Here is a 23,043-nt window from a genome sequence, read left to right on the forward strand (position 1 = left end):
CACGCAAATGCACACAGTGACGAAGATAAGTGAGCCTCGGGCAGTGGGCAGGCAGACCAAAGCCATCTGGTGCCCAGTGTTCATGCTGAGCAACAGTCAGCTCCACACCTGGGAGATGGTGTCGCCTGCAACTGTTGTTGGACCACCGACTGCACGCCCACCTGCCCCCTCACTTCTGAATCTGAGCAATATGTTGTCTCACAGACTGCAGATAAATGGTTATTCATTTCATACATCTGAATTCATACAGTATTTACCTAAATGATTCTATTTGTCTCTTTGTTTAGCTGTATGAAAGATGTAATGAGAGTTCTAGCGAAAGTTATAACCTTTACTAAGTGCCTTGCTGCTTTACGTGGATGCAGAAACTGGTGTATCTTCTTCTACAATAAACATCACTCTGCATGGTTGTTGAATTTGTAAACTGGTGAGTCAACAAAGAATCTGTTGTTGTTTGATCTGACTCCAAAACCTGACATTGATTACTAAAAATCAGTTACAGCTGTGCTGGAAATACCTACAGACAGTGCCTGTGCATTCTTTCTGTAAGTTTGTTTTCTTCCTTTAGAGTAGTGTGTCTGACCACCCAATGAGTGTAAATCCAATATTTTTCTCTCATTTAAGTCTCCTACAACTCCTGAGGGAAATATCTGTTCTTTAGCTACTAAATGCTCCACTATGTTCTCCTGCTAGTCCCTAAATGTGTCTGTTGTTTGGCATACAATCAGTATATATTATTTTTATCAGTATTCTGTCCTTAAAACAGCTGCCTGCTGCTGGAAAACAGCAAAGTAAGACCAAAACAACACACTGAAAGGCACAAAAATGCCCCATAGAGCTGAGAGGAAATGCAGTCAGATAATAATTTAAGTCTCTTGCAGCAGCGGTTTTACATGTTCATCATGAACACTTTACAATGGCAAGAATATATGTAAATTGTGCCATATTGTTACCTATTTTATGTACATTTTATATACAGCAAGTTCACCTAAGTTTACCCTCAGGGTCCAACAAACACAGGAAACTAGTGTTTGTGTACCATGCGAAACTAAAAGTCAATGTTTAGTTATTTCGTCAAGAGTCGCTAGTGACGTGAGTCAACTCTTGTCACTAATGACAACCATGATCTTTTCTTAACTCTAATGAAGTAGTTTTCATGCCTTAACCTTATCGCCAACCCCTCCTTTGTCATGCAAGTTGACTCACATGACATACCACCAACCGATGGATGGATTACTGAATGGGCCCACCAGTCGCAGGCCCAAGGGCCAAAAAGTGTCAGCTCTTCCCTCTGGTTTTCATGTGCAAAATGTCACTCAAATTACTGTAACACATACCAATGAGGAAGAGACTAAAAATGACCACAAACAAATGCAAAAGATCTACAAAGAGACAAAACAACCTCAAAGAGACAAAAAATAGAAAAGGTGTATAACGGCTACAAAAAGGTACAAGACAGCAACATAAACTAGGCAAAACAAGAAAGTCTGTGAATTACGGTGTTGGGGTCGTTTGCATATATGTACCCAGGCACATAATCTGCCCATGAACCGACCCCTTCCGCAACAAGATACAGTGCGAGGGCCGCACCTGTCATCATTATAACAATGCTGGATCTTCCACCTAATCCTTAAAATATGACGAGTAGGCATTAGATCATGTCATGTAAGGGCGCCCAGGAGCTCACCTGGTAGAGCCGGCACCACATGTACAAAGGCTATGTCCTTGTCGCAACGGCTGCTGATTTGATTCCACCCTCTGACCTTAACTGCATGTCATCCCCTCTCTCTCTCCCCCTTTCACACTGAATCTGTCCTGTTTTTAATAAAAGCCAAAAAGCCCCAAAAAATAATCTTTAAAAAAACATGTCATCTGGCCAATGTCTTCCATTCTTAAGGCTTCTCAGGGACACATAAACAGAATATAATTCTAGTTATTTATATTTGTAGCCGAAGACACTGAAAACACTCATTAGTGGGGCACTCAAGGACACACTGACACTGAGCTGGCATTCATGAGCTGAGTGATCAGAAGATCAGCAGAGAAAATGCTGTAAATTTTGTATGTGTTTGCTTTGAAAAGGCTGCTGTTTGTCGACTGACTGTGAAATATTGCATGTTGTATCTATCAAAAACAGATAACAAGTAAATGGAAAATAGTAAATTCCTGTAAGAAAAGGCAATCTAAAAATAGAGTATGCTTTGGATGGAAATCTTTGCAAATGGACATAAGATTGGGTGGATGTTTCTTCTAAATCATCGTCTTATACAACTCAAAAACTACTTTCCTTTGACCCAAACATTTCAGATCTACCTGATGATTCTTGTAAAAAGTAAAACAGTTACCTGGCCTGACTTTATGTGACTGCCACAGACAGTAAGTGACTGATTTTATAACAGCCAGTAACAAGGGGTCATGGGATTTTTACTGCTGGAGATGAATTTCAAGTTGCCATGAATGAGTCTCTCCCATAGCTCTGCTAAAACACAGGCAGCACTCTTACCCAGAGACAGAGAGAGGGAGGGAGAGAGGAAGAGAGAGAGAGGAAGAGACGGCACTTACAGCATACAGAAAGAGGTAGAGAAAGAGTTTGAGTGGAGAAAGCGTGAAGAGGCTGAGTGTGACAGCACCGAATGAGAGGAGAAGGAGGAGGGACTAAGTGGCAGGGACAAGGGAGGGAGAAACGGAGAGGGGGACGGACCGTGAGTGAGCGAGGGGAGGGAGCATCAGACACAGGGAAAGTAGATGAGAGGGAGAAGGGAAAACTGAGGGAGTCAGGAGAAGAGAGGAGAGCAAAAGGAAAAAGGAGAGCAAAAAAGAAAAAGGAGGACAGCTCAGCAAATCAGCCCAGTAGCATTCCTCTCACAGCTGCAGTGATCCAGGCTGGGAGGGGAAGTTTAGCGTACCAGGAGGAGAAATAAAAACGAGAAATTGCATTTTTAGATTTTTCTCTGGGTGAAGAAATCATAAGTGTCCCTGGAGAGGAAAGGGAACAAGAAGAAAGAGGAATCAGAGAGCTTCTGCAGCCTCCGAGTGTCCTGCAGGAGAAGATGGATTCAGACTCCGGAGAGCAGAGTGACGGAGACCTGTCCCCAGGTAAGCCTCATTGAGACCATTACTGCAACTGCAACATCAGTTACTGACACGTTGTAGTAGTAGACTTTAAGTACACACATACCATCGTCTAATAAATTAGTTTATTTAGTGGGTCAGGGAGTTTTTCAGCATTTTCTTTGGCCCCTGGACCTTCACCATGCTCATATTTTGTCACTGGGGCTGTACCTTCATTAGCTCTATACCATTTCCCTCACACTGCAGTCACCCTTACACAGATCATCACTTTGCCTACACATCTAAATACTTCTATAATGCCTCCAAATCCAAGAATTACACAACTTTTAAGAGTCCACTATCTGTAGCTCGTTCCTGAGATGCATTAGAGTCAATGCTGTGATGCACGTACACTCTGATGCTGGTGACTGGCAGAGCCTCACTGAGTGCGCGAATGAAAGCCGGCTCAGTCACCACCAGGAACAGGCAAGCTCTGACACGTGCAGCCAGTTTGTTCATCAACACATCCAGCTATGAAGAGAGCACAGCCTCCCCGAAAACCTCCTCTTCTTCCTCTCTTCTGGTCCGTATCACACTCATTGGGAGAATGAAAAAGTTAAGATTAACTGGAAGTTGTTTTATGCTGTCAGAGTACAGGGAAGCAAAGCAAAAATGTATTTATCCGTGAAGTTTAGAGTCTCTCATTGGATATTACCCAGCATTCCAAGCGAGTGGGCGATTTTATTGAACTGTGATCCAGTGCAGAATTCAAGCCAGGAGATGAAACAGCCTTCTGGAGATAAGTTTGAGTTCAAAGATCGTGAATCAAATGTGTCTCCAGGAGGGTTTTATAACACGGTGCAGCATGCTAGAACAGTCAAATACCTTGGCAACTGTTGGCTTTTCTACATACTCCCTGTAAAGCTGCAGTTTGACGCTTTATATGACTTTATCCTCTCTATGAGAGCTGTGGGTTCCCCTAAAATTATCTTCCATACACATGTATGGACTGTCCCTGGGTACTATTTATCTAGTCTGTTATGGCCATCAAATTACAGACAACTTATGAGGGCATGTTGTTGCCCCTGTTGGCGACCTTGTAACAATCAGAATCAGGTTCAGAGGCAGTTTAATGCCAAGTAAGTTTGCACATACAAGGACTTAGTAAACAGTGGAAAAGTAGAAAGACATAATATAGAATAATACAAAAAAACCACAATAGAATATAAAAAACGTAAGAGTTTGTAAATAGGTCTTTTTAAAGTGTACACTTGTCCAGGAATGTGCCAATTATTGTCCGGGGGATGTAGAAGGTCACAGTATCAGTGCAATGGTGATGATGGTGCGGCTGTTTGCCTCTTAATTTGATGGTGTATTTGCTTTGTATGTTAATGATGCTCTGTTGAACTCAGACCATCTGTCTGTCCATCTGGCTCACTGTCTGTCTGTCTGTCTGTCTGTCTGTCTGTTTGTCCATTTGCAAAAAGAGAGAGGAACCTTAAAAAAATACTTCACCCACAAAATGATTATTTGTATATCAATTGCTTAGTCTTTGTTACATTTCACTTGTGATTTAAACTTTGTTATTTTTTGGCAACGAAGAATCCAAAAGGGACGAAGTTCTCGGATTGAAGTCATTGGGGTCCACGTTTAACAACAGCAACACTGTGTCAAACACAATGTTGTGTTCTCAAACTCTCACAAATTGTGCAGTTTAATCCAGGTTTCATTTATCCAGTCATATGCTCAGTATTTCCCAGACACAGGCATTTTCGCTATAATCTGACTACCAAAAACACTACAAGTAGCAAGCTTACCCGACATGCTACTCCTCTGTGTGTTTCTTTTTAAGCAGAATTATTTTAAATGCTAAGGTTTCAGTGAAAATGCAGGTGTTTGGGAAGTACTGCGCATACGACTGGATAGATGAGATTTGGATTATAATGCATGAGCTCTGTGACATGAAGATGTTTTGATGTGGTTTTGCTGTTGTTAAATGAGGACCCCTATGACTTTAATTCAACAAGAATTTTCTCTGTTTTTGGATTTGTGCGTTGAGTAATTGATATACAAAAAAATATTTTTTTTGGTAAACTTTTCCTTTAACATGAGAGCCATAAAGTTTTAGATACATCATCAGTAAGTGATGACATGTCTGTATCACCTGCTGATTTTATGCACTGTTAGAGGTAAAAAAAAAACACCAGCCAGGACTCTTATATGAGATGGAGGCTTTTAGAAATTTCACTTTCATGTGAAGTGATGTACAATGTTTTCCAGAGACTCAGCCAGAGGTAAATCATGGAGCCATTTTTCATTTTACTACAGATGCCGTGATCTGCTAAAGCTTCCAGCAATGTATAGTGGAACAGTCGTTGTAATGTAAGAGGATTTAAATCTTGTAGGCTTGTCTTTTTTTGGCAGAAAAACAATGTTAGACATGTTAAGAAGGAAGAGTGAGAGCAAAAGTAGAATGACATTTCTCCCAGTCGAGTGCCTGACTCATACTCAAAATGCACCGTGCTTTGTGGCTGTGCAGCGGTCTCTTCTCCTCAGTGGAAAAAAAACTGGTATGGCTCACTTTATAAGGTCAAATGTCCCAACAAAACCTGAGCAAATATATTTTGAAAACAGGCATATTTTGAAAGTGATGGTGTACACAAACATGACCCTCCTGCATGCGTGGATGAGGGATGCATCATTGATCTGCACTTTTAATACGTATTTTGACACAAAACCTCAGTAGTGTAAATATTGAGGTATTTGGTTTCAGGTGTGTTTGACCCTTCAGACTTCTCCTCTGCCCTTGAGCTGTTGGTGGCTGTTGTTAGAGAGTGCGACTGACATCTTAAGAGTCCCATGTTTCCTTAAATTCCTCCTCAGACACTGTCGTTATTAGCAATTAGTAAAGTTTGGTACATTCCTGGGTAAATACTTGTGGTTCAAACCAACTTTCCCTCATCCTATCTTGTATTTTTCTTCAGTTCTACACTTCCCACAATGCCTCAGAGAACATGCCTGACCTTGGTTCATTCAGCCACAGGTTATGCTGCCTCCAAGTGAAACTCGTGAAGCTGTTTTCAACATGGGAAAACACAAAATGTTTGCCATTAAAGTGGTTTAACATTGCTGCTTGTTGACTGAATTATATCGATAGATAACTTTGTTAAAGAGTCAGTTCACACCAAAATAAATATATATATATATCAGTTTTTCCTCTCACTTGTAGTACTATCCATCAGTCTAGACTGTTTCTTTCCAGAAATCATGACCCAGTTACTCAAGATAATCCACAGACAGTCCGCAGTTTCATGTAGGAACTATTTTCTTTTATATAGAACTACACCCACCAACCGTATCACTGCAGAGAGGTAAACTTGGATCTACTCATAGATGACAGGCATGTGCTCCCCCTCAGCTGAGCTGTACCTTTAGTCAGCTAAGTGGTGCTAGGTGAGCAGCAAATGCATGCATCCTTTTGTGTAGTGATACGGTTATAGAAGGAAAATAGTTTCTCCATGAAACTGCTCACAACAAGGTCTCTGGATTATCATGAGTGACCAGGTGATGATTTCTGGAAAAAGGCATTGTTGTTGAATAATTAAATGTTTTATATAATTTGATACTTTGAGCTCCATTAGAAAGTAGAAAAGATGATAATTTTAACACTCAACAATCTTTGGTGTGAGCATCTCACAACAAACGTAAATAGCACACAGGTAAGAGGAAAATATTTCTTAAAAACCTTTAGTGGAAACTGCTTTGGTGGTATACACATTAAAACTGTCATGATTTTGTGTGAAAACTATAGATACTAAAAGTGATATGCATTTTTTATGTTTCCTCAATGGGCTACAACATTTCACACTCTTCACATGGAGGTGATTGAGAGGTGAGGCAATAATGAGCGTATAAAGAAAGAAAGGCAGCGTGTCAAACAGGTTCTTTTGGGGGAAAGTTATTTCCTCTTCTACCAGGTGAATGCAAATTCTTAAACAAAATAAACATTTCACATAAAAGGTCCTTGCACTTGAATTATTGTCGGACCAGACGAAAATGTGATAATTGCCGATGATGTGCCTATTGAAAGCTTTTCTACTTTTTAAGCTGTCGTGGAAATTATTGAGGGTGACATCACACGTGTTTATTGAGTTGTCTCAATCCAAGAATGTAATAAAATTCACAAAAAATGAACTTTTATGAACCAGCTCTAATTCACAACTCAATAAATAGTGGCGGTATGAGATGCACTGGGCAGCAGCATTTTTTGACATTCAACAACTCAGCAACTGCTGTGGTATAAAGAATGAGAAAGTCTGCGTTGGATGTGTATGGGTTGAAGAAGCTCTGCATTTTTACCCAGGAGACCACTGCTTGTGTCCCATGTGAAACCAAAACTCAGCTGAATTATTTTAATTACAATGTAGTGTGTTTGTATGTGTGGCATTCTGGTGACATATGTCACGTGACGTCATCTTACATTTGTAAAAAAACATAAGCCATGATGGTTTTTTATACCTAACCACATGCTTTTAGGGCCTTCACCTAAGGAAGTAACCCTTTAAATATATATACATATATATATATATATATATATATATATATATATATATATATTTTGTACATATGTTCTTAAAAGATACTATCTGCATTTATCAAATGGAAACTGTACATTCCTCATCCTGTGAAAACAGAAGTTTATTTTGAAAAGGCACAATGCATGTAATAAGCTTAAATTGACACGCTGAACCTGAGCGTTGATAATTGACTCTGGAGGGCTACCAAGAGTGCCACAGTTTGATGTTTAGGCCCACTGACCAAACATTGGTTGGGAGTGAGAATGTGTTGCATTTACAGGGAAGGCATTATAGTTAACTTTTTTTTATGACGGGTGATCATGTGAGAGTCAGGATTTGGACTATGGAGTGAGAATCATTCAAAAGAGCAATCATTCATTTTCGTAAATGTGTTTTTCTGTCTTTGCTCAACAGTTCTCTTTTGTGTGTTAAAGCACAAAGATCAGCCACAACACATAGAGCTACGCTATAACTTCTCTGAAAGAAACATCCTCTAGACCTTACACAACACAACACACACACACACACACACACACACACACACACACACACAAAGGCACACATTTTTTCCCATAATCATCCAGTCATGCAATGAGCACGCCGCTGACCATCCAGTACCCACAAACTGATTCATCCAGCAGTCCTGTCCTTCCTTCCTGTGTTGAACTGGCGATGACCACACCTTATTATGAGTCAAAGCTCGGGTGCCTGTCAGCACACCTGCTCTGCTGGAGCGCTCCTGTCCCAATTGCACTATAGCTGCACTACACACAAATTTGCATTTCTCTAAACAATTCTGCGTTCTGGTTAGAATTATTTTTTTAGGTGTTACATTATTATGTCGGTGAATAATCAGCCCACGGTCTACTTTCGGCTGATTCATCATCATGGTGATGATGCGACTCACTATAACACCAGAACCCAATCTGGCGCCCTCAGAGCTATTTCCAGCCGTGTGTGTGCACTTCAGATTTTCTATGGAAAGCAGACTTGTTGAAAAGAGAAGCTGTTTGGCTGTTGTAAAAACAGCTGCGGGATGCATAAGGGCATGAGGGCTGTTTCTGTGGTTCTATTATAAACAAAAAAAGCTGCAGATGTTTGATGACAAAACTGAAATTTTAATCTTCAGCCAGGTGATCTTTTTCAGTATTCACACATTCACATATTAACAAACTCTACAGCTCCATTGCTCGTGTTAATTGCCACTAATCCACACTTCCACAAACACTTCAAAGATCTTAGAAATAAAATCACGGCTGCTGCATTACAGCAGGCCAGGAGCACCCAGCAATCAGAGTAGAGCTTCTGCCTCATGATTGCTATGTTGGCAGACTGGCCACATGCTTTACACATGAGAGACAGGCAGAGTGGGCCAGCCCTGCGTACACTGTAACACTCCCATCCACACACACACACACACTCTGAAAAAATGCCCGCACTCTTCTTGCTCATTCCCTTGGTCTCCTAACACATGCATCCCTGATTTTTTTCCCCCTCAGCCTTTAATCTGGCCCACAGATGGAGAGTGCTTACTACACCCCAGCCCTCTACACAAACACACACACACAGACACACACGAGACACCAGGAGCTGGTTCTGGAAAATTGTAACATGAACTGAGAAAAAAAAAAAAAAAAAAGGAGTGAAGCCGTAAGTGGAAAAGACGACTCAGGAGAATGTTTTTTTTTTTTCCTCTAGCTGCAGCGAAAGACAAACCCTAAAGCTCTCAGGTCCCTGACCCGGTGTGAGTGCATTTTCCCTTGTATGCACATGCATGCATTGACACAATAATAAAACCGTGGCATTCATAGTGTCTGCGGGACATTTGGAGAATTGTTTCCCCCCACGGCTGAGCCATTACTGAAACATGAAATTAGACCGCAGAGGCATTTTGACAAGGCCTCATAGACACACACTCAGGAGGAGGAGAAGACTGTGGTTTCACTGGAGGGCCAGTCAGAGCAAAGCAAACAGTCACTGGTGGCGCCTGGTGTGAGAGGCAAGCTATATGAGTGAGGGCAGTGTGTATTAAGGGAAGGCTGGACTGCGTCAGTGGAGCATTGAGCTTGTACAGGTATCTAGATCATGACAGTCAAGAAGATGAGTATAGGACGTTGGATACTTCTCACCCTTAATGGTTGCCATGTTGCCTACATAGCACAAGGGGCTGGAGACAGGCACCAGTTCATTCCTACTAAAGTTGCTCAGTGGCGCATGAAGCCAAAAAAGTTCTATTTCCGCAGTATGAAAGTAACCGGATTTTCAGCATTGTGTGGCCCATAAAGCAACCATAGCGCTCCGCTAGCTTGAATAGGAATAAAGTGATTTAATTGTGCAACTTTTAAAATGTGATCTGACTGAATGAATCAAATCCAGAGATTGAAACAAGTCATTTCACAAGGGTTATGGCACATTAAAAACTATGTATCCACTGATTTACAGACATTTCCTTTACAACGTAAGTCTTTTTTTTTTTGGGCCTAATGGCATCACATGACAGATCTGTATGGTGTTTTTTTGCACCTATGTAAAATTTGCTTCAAAGCCTGATGCTGTTTCTGGGGCTGGACCAAATACACATGTTCGCTCTAGCAGTGTTTGTGCACAGTAGTTCTCACTTGTAGTTCAAGTAAGATAAGGCCATAGGAGACGACAAAGACATTTACAAAATGGCTCAACGGAGCAAATCTGTATTATAGTGAAAATACTTTTCTGTCCACATATTGCAATACATTTAATGGGCTTGCAGTCTCTGTAAAAAGGGACATCGCCTCCTTTGTAGTTGTCTCAAACTTTTGACTCTGCTCTCTAGTGCCATCTATTGGCTGTGTCTATGCCAACATAAAAGACACAATGGTGTATTGGGGCAGAAATGTTTGCAATGTATCAAATGGATGTAGCTATTTTTATACATAAAGGGAGTATAAATGAGCCTTCAGTGCACACTACCCTGTCAAATTTTAGTACATAATGTACAGTGTACTTCATATGAGTGTACCAACAGAAGTATCTGACTTCAGACAGCATCTATCAGACTTTCAGTGAAAGCCACCTCAGTCTGGGTTTGTCTTACCTGCCCTCTCCTAATATAACCTCAGCATGCACATTACATCGAGTTAAATGGGAACTTTTTCTCTCCCACTTACCGATTAAGGCAACAGAAAGCCAAGCAGAGTGGGAGGCAATTACACACAAAGCTTTTCACACTTAACTCTCGCACAATCGAACAAACTGTGCTCATTATACCTTATGACAATTGCGGTAGGAAAAAGTGGAATATGTTCAGCATGGTATACCACAAAAGTTTAGAGTGTAGCAGTTTGTCACATTAAGCTGCTTTTAGTGTACATTTAAAACTATTTGCCTGTGGGAGGTAAAAGGCAGCAGAAAAGACAGAAGAAGCCAATGTGGCCATTACATTTGTGGGTTTAGACATTTCATGGGCAATAATGGTAAACAAGAGGAACTTAAATTCCACACTGTGTTATTCTCTAAAGCGAGGATTTGAATTAGCTCATGGAAGGATTTGGTTTCGGCTGGTAGTGGAGAGGGTTAAGTTGAAAGAAGGAATGTAGTCACAAGAAGTCAGAAATCTACAAATGTGTATGTGTGTTGATGTGAGTGTGTGTGAACCACAGTTATTTCCCGGTCATTAGTTAGTGGTGGGTTGGCAGCCAAGTGAGCTGCAGCACTCTGGCTTTACACTAAAGCATGTCATGCAAAGTCAGGGCCTCCGAGGCTCAAATTATATTTAGTTTTATCACTCCTATCAAAGTGAGAGCAACCTTTTAATTGAGGCAGGATAGACATCTGAAGCCCCGCCCCTTCTCCTGGTTAACTCCATGCTACTTTCTATTTGAGGGTTTATGTCATTTGTATTTTTGAAAAGCTGTGACATCCACTGCAGCACTGACAGGTCGACACCTCATCATCTGAAAATAAAAAGATGACATATGATGCTGGGATGTTATATTTGCCACACTCCTGTGAACTGCAGTTGTCAACCCTTTCATGCATGAATCATTAAATCACAAAATAATTTCAACAATGGCTTGTTTTTTTGTCTTTTAACAAGTGCCATTGTTTTTGAAGACAGTATAGCAGTATGTTATAGTTGGGTTTTTCCATCCAAATGTAATGCAATTCAGAAAGTTGGCAAAAGATAAATGCAAATTCATGTGCTTTTCTGCCAACCTGGCTTTCACCTGCAAAATGTCACGCAAGCTACTACGTACTGACGAGGGAGAGACCCATAATGACCACAGAAAGATGCAAAATGACTACAAAGAGGCACAAAACCACAAAAAGATGCAGAACTACAAAGAGAGGCAAAACCACCACAAAGTCTGTCTTGCTCATATGTAGGAGAGTTGGTGGGGCCCTTTTGCATATCTGTTCCCAGGGGGACAATTGTTTCATAATCCGCCCATGGCGTTGCGTTTCCGCGACAACGCTTTCCCGTCATCATTGGTCAGCTGTAGCTGTCATGTGGTGTGGAGCAGGTGGGCTCAAACGCAGGGGACTGCAGGCAATGGGAATTCTAATAGATCTATCTTTATTCAAGGTTGGTGTAGGGAAAAAGAAAACTGGAGATCACACAATGAAAATCAAGGATCCAACAAAGAATGAACTGAATACCAGGACTTAAATACAAACTAGTCTAGCAAGAGGAGGAAGTGCAGGTGAAGTGATGGGCAGAGAAGCTAAGGTGAGGGGAATAAGGTGATTAGGCAGAGTAGATAGGCAAATAAAGGAGAGGCAGCACAGGAACACAGAAGAGGAAGAACGAAGAAACCAGAAGCCAAACAACACAATCCTGTTAATAATAAACCAACCGTGTAAAAACAAAGAAAGCCAAACTAATATAGTCAGCTTAAATAGGTCTATTACAGACACACAGACAATCAGTCCAGTCTTTCCATAAGTCTGAATGCACCAGAGCACAGACTGTGACAGTAACCACTGTATGAACACAGTGCAGAGTGGCACCAATAAGCCAGCCTGTGAGTCACGATAAGAGAGACTCACATGCACTAATTTGCATGCACAGCCAGCCCAGCTACCAAAACAAAAAACAGAGAAGTTCAGATGATAACACATACAGAGGGAGCGTGACCCAAAAATGCCATTAATCTACTATTTTTTTACATAGCAAATAGTTGTTTACATTATTTATTAATGTTCTTAATGGCATAAATATAACTTAAAATAAAAGTTTGTAAAAGTTCTGAAAGTTTTTTCCACCACTGGTTGTAACAAACGTCCTTGTAATACCTGGAGTGTTTCACTAATCATTGAATTGCTGTCAGTTGCTGTCATGGGAATTATAATAGCACATTGCTAAAAAAAAAAAATTATTTTATCTTTAGAAATGTGGAAGAGTCTTCCAATCTTACCGTCCAACAATGTAAATACCCTAGCATCAATTAAGGACCAAGAACCCACCGAGCTATTGATGCAAGCGGTAAAGGGGTTTGCTAGGGCAGGGGGCGGAGCTTCAGCTCTATATAAGGACAATAACAGACTGGGCCTCTGAAGATTTGAAGCTTCCTAGTGCCTTACTTTTACGTACACTCAGTTATAGTGGGTGAACTAGTAAACAAACGAGGGGGCCAGAGTTATGGGGAAAGCTGGCAAGGCCTGGATGATTGTGCATGCGAGGATTTGTGCACGTGTGTGTGTGCGCACGTGTGTGTGCACGCATGTGTGTGTGTGTTTGTGATTGTGTGTGTCTCTTTGTAAGCGATGCCACGGCATGCTGAGACTTGGCTGAGGTCTATGAGAGGAGCGACTCACCCCGGGCCGGAAAACACTTACTTCCTTGCCACTCACGCTTGTCTCAGTGTAGATCTGGTGAGAAATGAATAGAGGAGGAGATAAACAAAGAGAGTCGAGAGCTTCGTGAAGACTAAGATAAATGATATTTCTGATTCTGATACAACAGCTGCAGATGATGTAAAAGGGAACAGGAATGAGGGGATGTTCATGATGTTGTGTGGGTCTGTGTCTGATGTAAAGCATTTTGACAGGAGCAGAACAATCAAAATATGGTCATATGATTTAACCTCTCTCTCTTTAACACCTCCACCTCCTCCATACTTCTTTCCATCACTCCTCCACGCTCCCTCTAAATGAAGTGACACATTTCAGAATGCTATGATTGTATATTTTTATTTTCTTCCTCTGTGCTATTTCAAAGTATTTCCAAGCAAACATGTCCTCCTTCCTCTTCCTACTTTCTCCTGCTCACTTCTATTAATCTTGACTGAATGGTGTGAAATGAAAATGTACACACTGCCAGTTCTGCCCACCCCCTGCCTCTTTCTCTCGCCCTCTTCCTTTCTCTGTAAATAACTTAGTTTCTTTATTTCGGATGGAAAAAGTTAAAGGGAACTTTCTGACTGCGTTCCAAGCCAGATAAATTGAGGAAAGCCCCAATATTTTATCCACCTCTGTCTTTTATTAGGCGTCAGTCACACAGTCTGTCATTATGGTTCACACACAAACACACACACCCACACATTTGTACCCAACTTTCTATAAATAGAGTGCCACTATTCTATGACTCAATTTTTTTTATTTTTTTTTTGAGGTGGTTATATACACAGATATTTTCCTGCTCGGCTGCATTTCCTTGTGATCAAATCAACTCAACAGCACTTTTTTTGCTGACTCATATTTCCTTGAATCTTTAGTTATATCTATTTTTCCGGCTGTTCGCACACAAAGTTGTCTTTGTACACCTACAAAAAGTTGTGCTCAACAATTTGTACATAATCCATGTAATCATGAGCTAGTAATTTAACTCACATAAAAAAGAAGCCTGTGATCAAGTGACCAATGCAGTGACGGAGTAAAAAAGTTAAGTAGCATAAAGAGTGAAATACCACATACCACACGTTGCGGTGGTGGAGGGGTCAAACAAACACAGGATTTTCCCAATAGAGGCCAGCGTTTGTGTCCAGTAAAAAAAGTGAATTTGACCTAACCTAATTCAACCGATGAACTTTACTTGCCTGAACCTAACCAACATGACTCTACTTGACTAAAGATAACCTTTGTTATTTTACATTAAGTACATAATGAGATGATTCTTTCCTAAACATAACCTCCTTAACTTTACTTGCTTATGAAGCTTCATGTGAAGTACTTAACATTCAGAATGTAACATGGCAACGCCCAACTGTGATTCTTTCCTCAAAGCTAACTTAACTTTTCTGAACCTAACCTTTGTCACTTATGTTAAGTACATAACTTTATCATAAATATGCAGCATGACAACCACAACCATGATTCTTAGGTTGTACTTTCAGTGACATTTTTTTTTTGTTTGTCCAGTCACTGTGATTATGAGCTTATGCTTTCTTCAGTATCTTTCGAGCAAACTGCCGCTGTCGCTTACAAAAACAAGCAAATGTAAAAAGCATCACCCAACAGTGGATGTTTAAAGCTGTAAATGCACCTTGGATGTAATATAAATCATTATTGTATGGTACAAATTAACAGTCAACATGCATCTATTCATGTAAAAGTGTTCAGCATTTTTGCCCTCAATCAACCTCCACCTGACAACAGTGATCGTGGCAGAATGGTTTTCCAGAGAGGCTCCCAGAGGAGGGAAGCAGAGAGGGAGACAGCCTGCAGCCAGTTCCCATGCCCGGCTAACCAGCTAACTGTGGTCTGGTTTTTCACTAGCTAAACAATGGCAGACATCAGCAAACCACAGCTGGTAAAGACATTAGCTTTACAGCAGAGGATAGGTCAAAGGGCAGGGATCTCACAGGGCCCTCGCAGTCCACACTGTGTCCTAACAGGATGTCCTGGATACCACTTCTCAGTCTCTGTGGACCAGCTGCTTCTCTGGTCTTCATAACAAGAAGTGACTGTGATGAAAGCCATGACCAGTGCTAAAGGTGGAGGTCAAATCGCTGATATCTCTCTCTCTCAATCTCTTTTTCTCTCTCACCCTTTCCCCTTCTCCATGTGACAGGCGATCAAGCCAGTGGCACATTAATCAATCAGACGTCTCCTGCCACTGCCTCATTTCGCCTCATCTCTCTAGTTCAGCTCTACAGGGACATGGCCATTAAAACTAAGAGACAGAGAGAGGCAAAGAAAGAGATGAGGGATGGAGCATTAAATAAGGCTGTGCTGCGGCCAAAGGCAATCTGTTCTTGTGTCCCTCCTGACTCAGAGAGGCTCTTAAGTGCTTTTCCCTGGACTGTTAGTCACAGTAGAGACACTTAGACCAGTCCCAGGATAAACACACTTGTAGGTTCAAACACTGTCTCTGACTACGTAAAAGACCTCTTCATTACAGATACATTAACGTACATCAATTAGCCTTTATTGAGAAATACTCCCAACAGGTTATGTGATTTTCATACATAATGCACTTGAAAGTAAAGCTGAGTCAAATCTTGTTTGGCTGCCCATTGGCATGTAGTCTGACCAATACATCCTACTGTGTCCATCTTCTACTACTACTTAACAACACTGCACACCTGAACTCACCTGTGTGAAGTGGCGGCAATTGTTAGATGGTTTGTTTCCGATATAGTCAGACACAGCACCTACAATTCCAACATTAGAAAGTTGTGGGGTAATGCTTCATTTATGCACGAGGCATCTATGAGGGTCGCGAGTGTCCACACAGCCAAAGTGATGACCGTCAGATAATGAGGTCCCATGCAGCAGGTTTTTGCATGTCCATGCACATCTAGCATTTCAGAGAAAATAGAGAACCATGCAGTAGAAATGATTTTTCAATGAAATGCCCTCTACAGTTCTGCAGAATATCTGTTTTCTCCAACAAAAAACTAGAACAAAGTACAAGAGTTTAAAAAAAGTGTCATAGTTACAAGTCTGAGTCAGCTCATGTCTGTGCTTATGTTCATGCAGAAAGCATATATTCAGGCTTAAGAGAGATCCAGATGCTGTTCAACCATCCAGCAAGCACTGTGTTTGTTTTAAGTTAGTTGTCCTCTTATAGATTTAAACTGAAAACATCAGAACACCCGACAGTACATAAAGAAAAATCTTACTATATGGTCTATGCCACTGACCTCAACATATGAAATATATTTGGTTTTTTAGCACACAAGGAACACATAATCTAGAGTAATTCACCTATAATATACTATCACCATATATGCAGCTATTGTATCATATTGTACAATTTATGTCATATAACATTAATATAAACAATTAATACCTGACTAATAATGGATAATTAAGGCCTATACCAATATCAATATATAAGTGTTCATAAACACATAAAAGCGGTTTTTGATAAAAATCCAAGAATGTTGGTAATCAAATTGTCACAAATGTATTACCAAACACAATTTAAATTCCTGTATGTCTAACAAACATGTCAGAATTGACAATAAAGCTGACTTTGACTTTGACACTAACTGGGATGTTTTTAAGATAAAACTCATAAGTACTTATAAAGTTGAAAAACTATATAAAGCTGTCAATATTTTTAACCTTCCTGAAGTATACTGTACCTTTAGCATTTCTGTGCTACAGTTAAACTCAGCTCAGCTAAAACGCAACACTATCATGATGCCAATATATCTACAAAGAGCTAGTACTGGCTGATATACCAGCCTAACAGATTAATCACATCAAGTATAACGTTGTGTTAAAATACTGTGCTGGTGGTGAAGCTTTCAAAGGAAACCACTGCAGCACATTTACTTTTTATTATTCTCTTATCAGGATAAAATTTACAGCCTCCTCCAACAAAAGATCATAAAAAGTAACTCATGGGATCTGGCCAAGAGAAAATTTATAAGCACTTTACCAACATTATGATTTTACTCACATCTGATAGTTTACTTTCTTGGTTGTTTTTGCACTTCAATTTTCCCTTTACATGTATCTATTTCCTTTATCTTTAGGTCTCCCATAGGTTTTTTTGTGAGGATGAAGCTTCTTTTGTGCCTCACCTCCTCCATGTCCCCCTTTTGGGAAAAATACAAACCAGGTTCGAGCAGACAGGTAACACCTGCACAAGCCATTGCAGCACAAAAAAAAACTGTTACATCCATTTGTCATACGTTTTACACAAAGCTGGCAGTGTGCCTTTTACAAGCCTCGGGGATCTGTGAGGAAGATAAAACTGTATTTCTCTCTTCCAGTAAAGTACCACTTGGCTGTAAAGTATGCTTTCCAGTTTCAGCCAAAGACACTAAATGACCCACATGTACAAAAGGGAATGAACTTTAAACTCTGTAACCCCTCTTCACACAAAATGAGAGTCATTAAGGTATTAAAAGCGAGTTATTTATTAACCCTAAAGGTGCGAATGCCCCTCTACATCCCGAGCAGCTGTTAATGGCACACTGAATGACCTCTTTGAGCACCAGAATGCCCTTTGGAAACTGGCTCGAAGTCAGATTTTACATGTCATGAATAATGCACATCAATGCATTACCGTACTGTGTCTCACTCTCCTTCTCTCAGTAGAAGCACACACATACATTTACAACAGAGAGTGAGCAGAGATGGTGTGTTTGAGTCATCTTCTGATTAGAGCACTGTGGGAGTCAAAAATACACCAGAACGGAGCCTTTGCAGGTCCAGAGTAAGTGGAGGAGAGACGTGAAAAGACAAAAAAGCTTCAATTTGCTCCACCGCCTGGATGCTTCTCCAGCTCTTTCCTTGTGTAAGAAGGCCTGCACCGTGATGTAGCTTTACACACACTATTCAATACGCTGTTTGCATGTGTGAGTGCGGAGTGAACTGAAAAAACACAAAGAATGCAGCCCGAAGAGTGACAATGGAAAATAAATGTGTCTCTTCTGCAGCTCCACTAGTCAACAGTGGAGGAAAGTAACCAAGTAACTAATTTACACAAGCACTGTACATAAGCACAATTTTGATGTACTTGTTATTGAGTATTTCCATTTTAAATCACTTTATAGCCGACTTCTACTCCACTAAAAGTCAGAGGGAAATACTGTACTTGTACCATTCATCAGACAGCTTCAGATTAAGCTTTTACTGTAACTTTTAATTTGAAAATGATATATTAGGGTACAACCCTTTGAAACTTGAGCAAATTGGCTTGACTTTCTAAGAAAATATGGGAAAAAGGAAATGAGCAACTGACCCAAAAAATAGCAAGAAATTAGTTAGAATTACATAAAAATTACCTGAAAATCAAAGAAAGAAATCAAACAAATTTTCTTGCGGTTTGGACATTAAAATGCTAGTAAAAGGCATCTGAACGCAGCACAAAACAACTGATATCGATCCAGGTATTGATGGTTTAAGTACCAAATACAAATGTGGGTATGAAATGGGTACTTTAATTTCAATAATTTAAACACTTTTTGTCCCTAATGCTTTTATACTTTTACACAAGTAAAATTTTGAATGCAGGACCTTTACTGGAGGAGGAATACTTCACCTGCACAGTGACCCGTTAATATATCAATCACACACCCCTGTTACATTAAATACGTAAAGAAAACTTTACTTTTACCGCATGTTCACCATGCATGGTGAACATTCTTCATGAAGTGAAGTAAAAGGGAACTGATTTAATAACGACAAAATTTTTTAAAAAACCCATCTGTTTACAAAATCTAACAAAACTGCAGTAGAAATATAATCCAAGATATGCTAATTATGCTCAGTACAGAACACAGCCGCGCAGCATCAGGGCATGCCACTCGTAGGTGGAAGTGTTTTAAATCATAATATTTTAGCAAAAATGCATGTGTGGGAAGTACTGAGCATACGACTGGATAAATGAGAGTTGGATTATACTGCAGGAGTTGTGTGAAAGTTTGCATAAGAATGTTTTGATATAGTTTTGCTATTGTTAAACGTGCCCCCCTTCAATTCATGGAGAATGTTTGCTTTTTCTGAATTCTCCATTGCCAGACATGCCAGAAAAACAATGTTTTCTTCCCAGATTCAATGTGCCATGCAGTGAGGGATTGATATACAAATGGTCATTTTGTAGGTGAAGTATTCCCAAGTAGAGTAGTTTTTACAGTGTAAAAGTTGCGTCTTTTACTGAAGTAGAATAACTAAGTACTTCTTCCAACACTGCTAGTGGAGCTCTGGTACCAGCTGGCACGACAAACCGTCCCTCTGCTCCCCACTCCTGTCCACTGGCCTCTCAGGCTTGCTTAACACTAACCCTGCAGGCTATTAAAACCTCTTTACTGCTGCTGAATGACCTGCTCCATTGTTTTCCCCAAGCCTTGAAAATGCAGCCAGAGAGGGTCTGCATCAAATCCTCATTGGAAACCAAAAGTAGGTGAAAAGGCTAAGGCAAAAGAAGAGGAAGTCAAGCTGTCACCCTTGTTTATGTCTCTTGCTTCTCTTTTCCCTGACATTTTCTTGGTATTGATATGTTGTTAATGTTGTGTTTGTACTCTAAAATGGTGGTACTGATGGATGACACACTTTATTACTTAAGACTTTTCCTGGACCTCCTGGAACAGCACGAGCACACAAGCTGACAAACTGTAAATTTGTCTTTTATATGTCAAATATGAAAGTATACAACAACTGCAGAAGTCCAGAACAAATGAAGCAAACGGGTATTAACACAGAGCTGCTGTTTCCCTTATAAAACAAAATATCTGGAAAGGAAAATGTCTGGAAAATTATTTCTGTTTTAGCATTTACGGGGTGCAAAAAATGACCTGGCAACCACTCACTTCAGAGAGGCATGTGTTGGCTATTTGCTTATAAAATACGTTACTGTCCCTGAATGGAAAATAGGTTGCACATGGAAATTAAATGTATAACAGGGGATTTGGTTACAACTGGTGGCTCAACTGGGCAACAAGGAAGTTTTGCAGAGCTGAATGGCTCTTTTTATTTGTCTCTCACCGAAAATACTCCTAACCTCGCTTACCTTTCTGCATCTCTGAGTCACGCTGTCTGTCAGCAACCTTTAATGTTTCAACTAATAATGTTTAGAGGAGGGAATGTCTGCTGCTAAGCAGTCAAGAGCGATAATTAGATGTTTTTCCTTTTTCCTTTTCTCTCTTCTTATCACATGCCACATGTCCATCCTGTGCTAATACCCAACTCTAATAGAATGATTGTGTGTGAACACCTTTTTCTGTTGTATGAGCACATATGAGCAGGTGTGATGAATGTACGTATCCGTATCTATTTGGCAAAAGAAAAAAAGAAATCACATGCACCTGCACAGAGTGTGACCTGTTTTTTTTCCCAATACTAAACATGAGCATGTTGTCATTAGCAACCCCAAACAGGGAAACACTGATCGGGCTTTGTGTTTCCTTGTGTGTGTGCGTGTGTGCATCAGATACCTGATACTGTCAGGATCTCGAGCGTTGCAGAAGACCTGAATGGTTCAAAGCAAAAACATTATGTTATTAGTGCTTGCAGAAGTAAATGACTCACAGCTTGGGGCAGAAAATAATTTGAACACTTAAAAAAAGACAGTTACAGTCAGCTAAAGGGTTATTTTTTTACATTTCAGGGTTATTTTGGTTTTGCATTTCCATTACTATATAACTTTAGAAACTGTAGTTCCCTATTTTCTTTGTCGATTTCCGTGTTTGTGGTAGTTAACTTTCGATTTCCCAACAAATATGGATGAAAATGCCTTTGTTTATGTTGTTATATTACACCTTATTTAGATATTCCGCCTACATATGTTTTATAGTATTTGTTACTTTCAAGAGCTTATTAGTTGAGATTCAACAATTCAACTATTTTGCTTTGGCTGCAGATATTACTTGATTCATGCAACCTATGCAGCATAGGAGATTATGTACTTATGTTTATGAACTCTCACATATACTCATATTCAATATCATCTGTTCAATATCCACAGAAAAAATAAAAGTTAAATTGTTGAATCTCAACTAAAAAGCTCTTTAAATGTTTGAAATCCTCTATAAACTGAAATCTGTCGACAGACCTCCAAATAAATTACCATTACCATATACTTTATTATATAACACATTATAGTTTGATATTTTGGTGAATAAATTGCTGTTCATTTTTTTAGTATATCTATTTTAATTATCTATTCCAAGTTCACTTCATTTCCAGATAATAAAATACAAAGAAATAAAAAACAATATAGCAAAAAATTATCATCTAACATTCAAATCCAGCGAACCAAATGTCTGAATAGTCACTGTAAATAAACAGAAACAGTTATGCTATCCAATGCTTTGTTTACACATGTATATGCATAAATGCACATCCATTTACATGTATATATGTTTCCTTATCACAACAAGAAATGGGTACATTTCTGCTGATGAACATTAGTCTATTTATTGATTTATTCTATGGGATTTACTTATTTTTTTATTTTTTTTTGGCTTTCATCTTAGTTTCAATAATTTCCTTGGCAGTTTTGTGGCTGAGTACAGATCAACTGAGTTATTACTATTAATATATTTGATCATCACTGTAAATGCAAAGATTTTCTTCTAAACTGTGATGACTGCACCTTATTTACCATGAAGTTGCTTTTTTGACATGAAGATACAAAAAGTACCACTGAAAGACACACACAGATTCACTCATACAGACAGTCACCTCAGTCAGACGTGTGTTCTGCAGCAGCCCAGCTGATAAGCCCACAAGTGCCTCCAGCGTTGACTCAGTAAAGGCCAGTCGGCCCTCATCAGTGTTAGCTGCTGGTCCTGCTAACGGCTCATTCCTCTGGTTATTCTGGAACAAGACCAACACAAGCCTCAGGACCACGTCTCACAGCCCAGCTGCAGCACGCTGCAGAAAATGTTTTGATTGGCAAGTCATTTAATTTAGTGTGGAGTTTTATCCCTTTATACAAATAACAAATGTGTTGACGGGCCAGGGTCAGCTCACCTAACTTTAAAGGAAATATTTTTTTTTTAATCTTTGGATTTTGTCACTTTAGTAAAGAGCTAAAGAGATTAGCTGCTTCCACTTGTTTCCAGTCTCGACATTAAAGCTTAGCTAAACATGTGCTGGCCGTAGCCTTACTGTATATTTATCGTATTTGTATCAATCTTTTTATCTAAATGTGTATCACATTATAGCAGAAAAACAAGGGTCTTGCATGTTCTGCATGAGTCACCAAAAAATTTACCGCTGCAAAACTCCCAGTGGTGCCTTAAAATGACTAAGTGTAATAGGGCTCAGACATGAGTTCAGAAGACAGATAGTAATGTTGTCCTGTAAAGAACAGAGAGGTAATTATGCAGATAACTATTATGTTGCTCTGTTTATTTCTACACATATTTGTCCTTTAACCACATTTTCTATTTCAAATATTTTTCCATCAACCTATTATCAGGTCACAATTAAGAAATATTGCACTAGAGGGATTATTCAACTAATACCAACAAAATAAAATGTACAATCAAAATTTATTCAGGTTTTGAGGCAATAAGCTATCAAAATAAAA

General features: G+C 39.7%; 2 protein-coding genes across 2 annotated transcripts in view; one reads left to right on the forward strand and one right to left on the reverse strand.

Moving 5' to 3' along the window:
• Window positions 1–23,043, reverse strand: part of gldn (gliomedin) — a 49,859-nt gene that overhangs the window by 24,891 nt on the left and 1,925 nt on the right. Inside the window, exons 3-5 of the mRNA XM_088075637.1 lie at window positions 22,191–22,325; window positions 20,942–20,976; window positions 13,446–13,478 (exon numbers count right to left, since the gene is read on the reverse strand). The gene's annotated coding sequence lies outside the window, so the exon portion shown is untranslated. The remainder of the gene's footprint in view (window positions 1–13,445; window positions 13,479–20,941; window positions 20,977–22,190; window positions 22,326–23,043) is intronic.
• The window catches only part of tnfaip8l3 (tumor necrosis factor, alpha-induced protein 8-like 3), a 31,205-nt gene continuing 10,885 nt past the window's right edge, over window positions 2,724–23,043 (forward strand). Inside the window, exon 1 of the mRNA XM_042492216.2 lies at window positions 2,724–3,096. Within this exon, the coding sequence (XP_042348150.1) occupies window positions 3,051–3,096 (46 nt within the window). The 5' untranslated portion in view covers window positions 2,724–3,050. The remainder of the gene's footprint in view (window positions 3,097–23,043) is intronic.

The sequence above is a fragment of the Plectropomus leopardus genome, chromosome 1, assembly GCF_026936395.1.
Source record: "Plectropomus leopardus strain MGB_pleo_1.0 chromosome 1, ASM2693639v1, whole genome shotgun sequence".
In the NCBI taxonomy this organism is placed as follows: Eukaryota; Metazoa; Chordata; class Actinopteri; order Perciformes; family Serranidae; genus Plectropomus; species Plectropomus leopardus.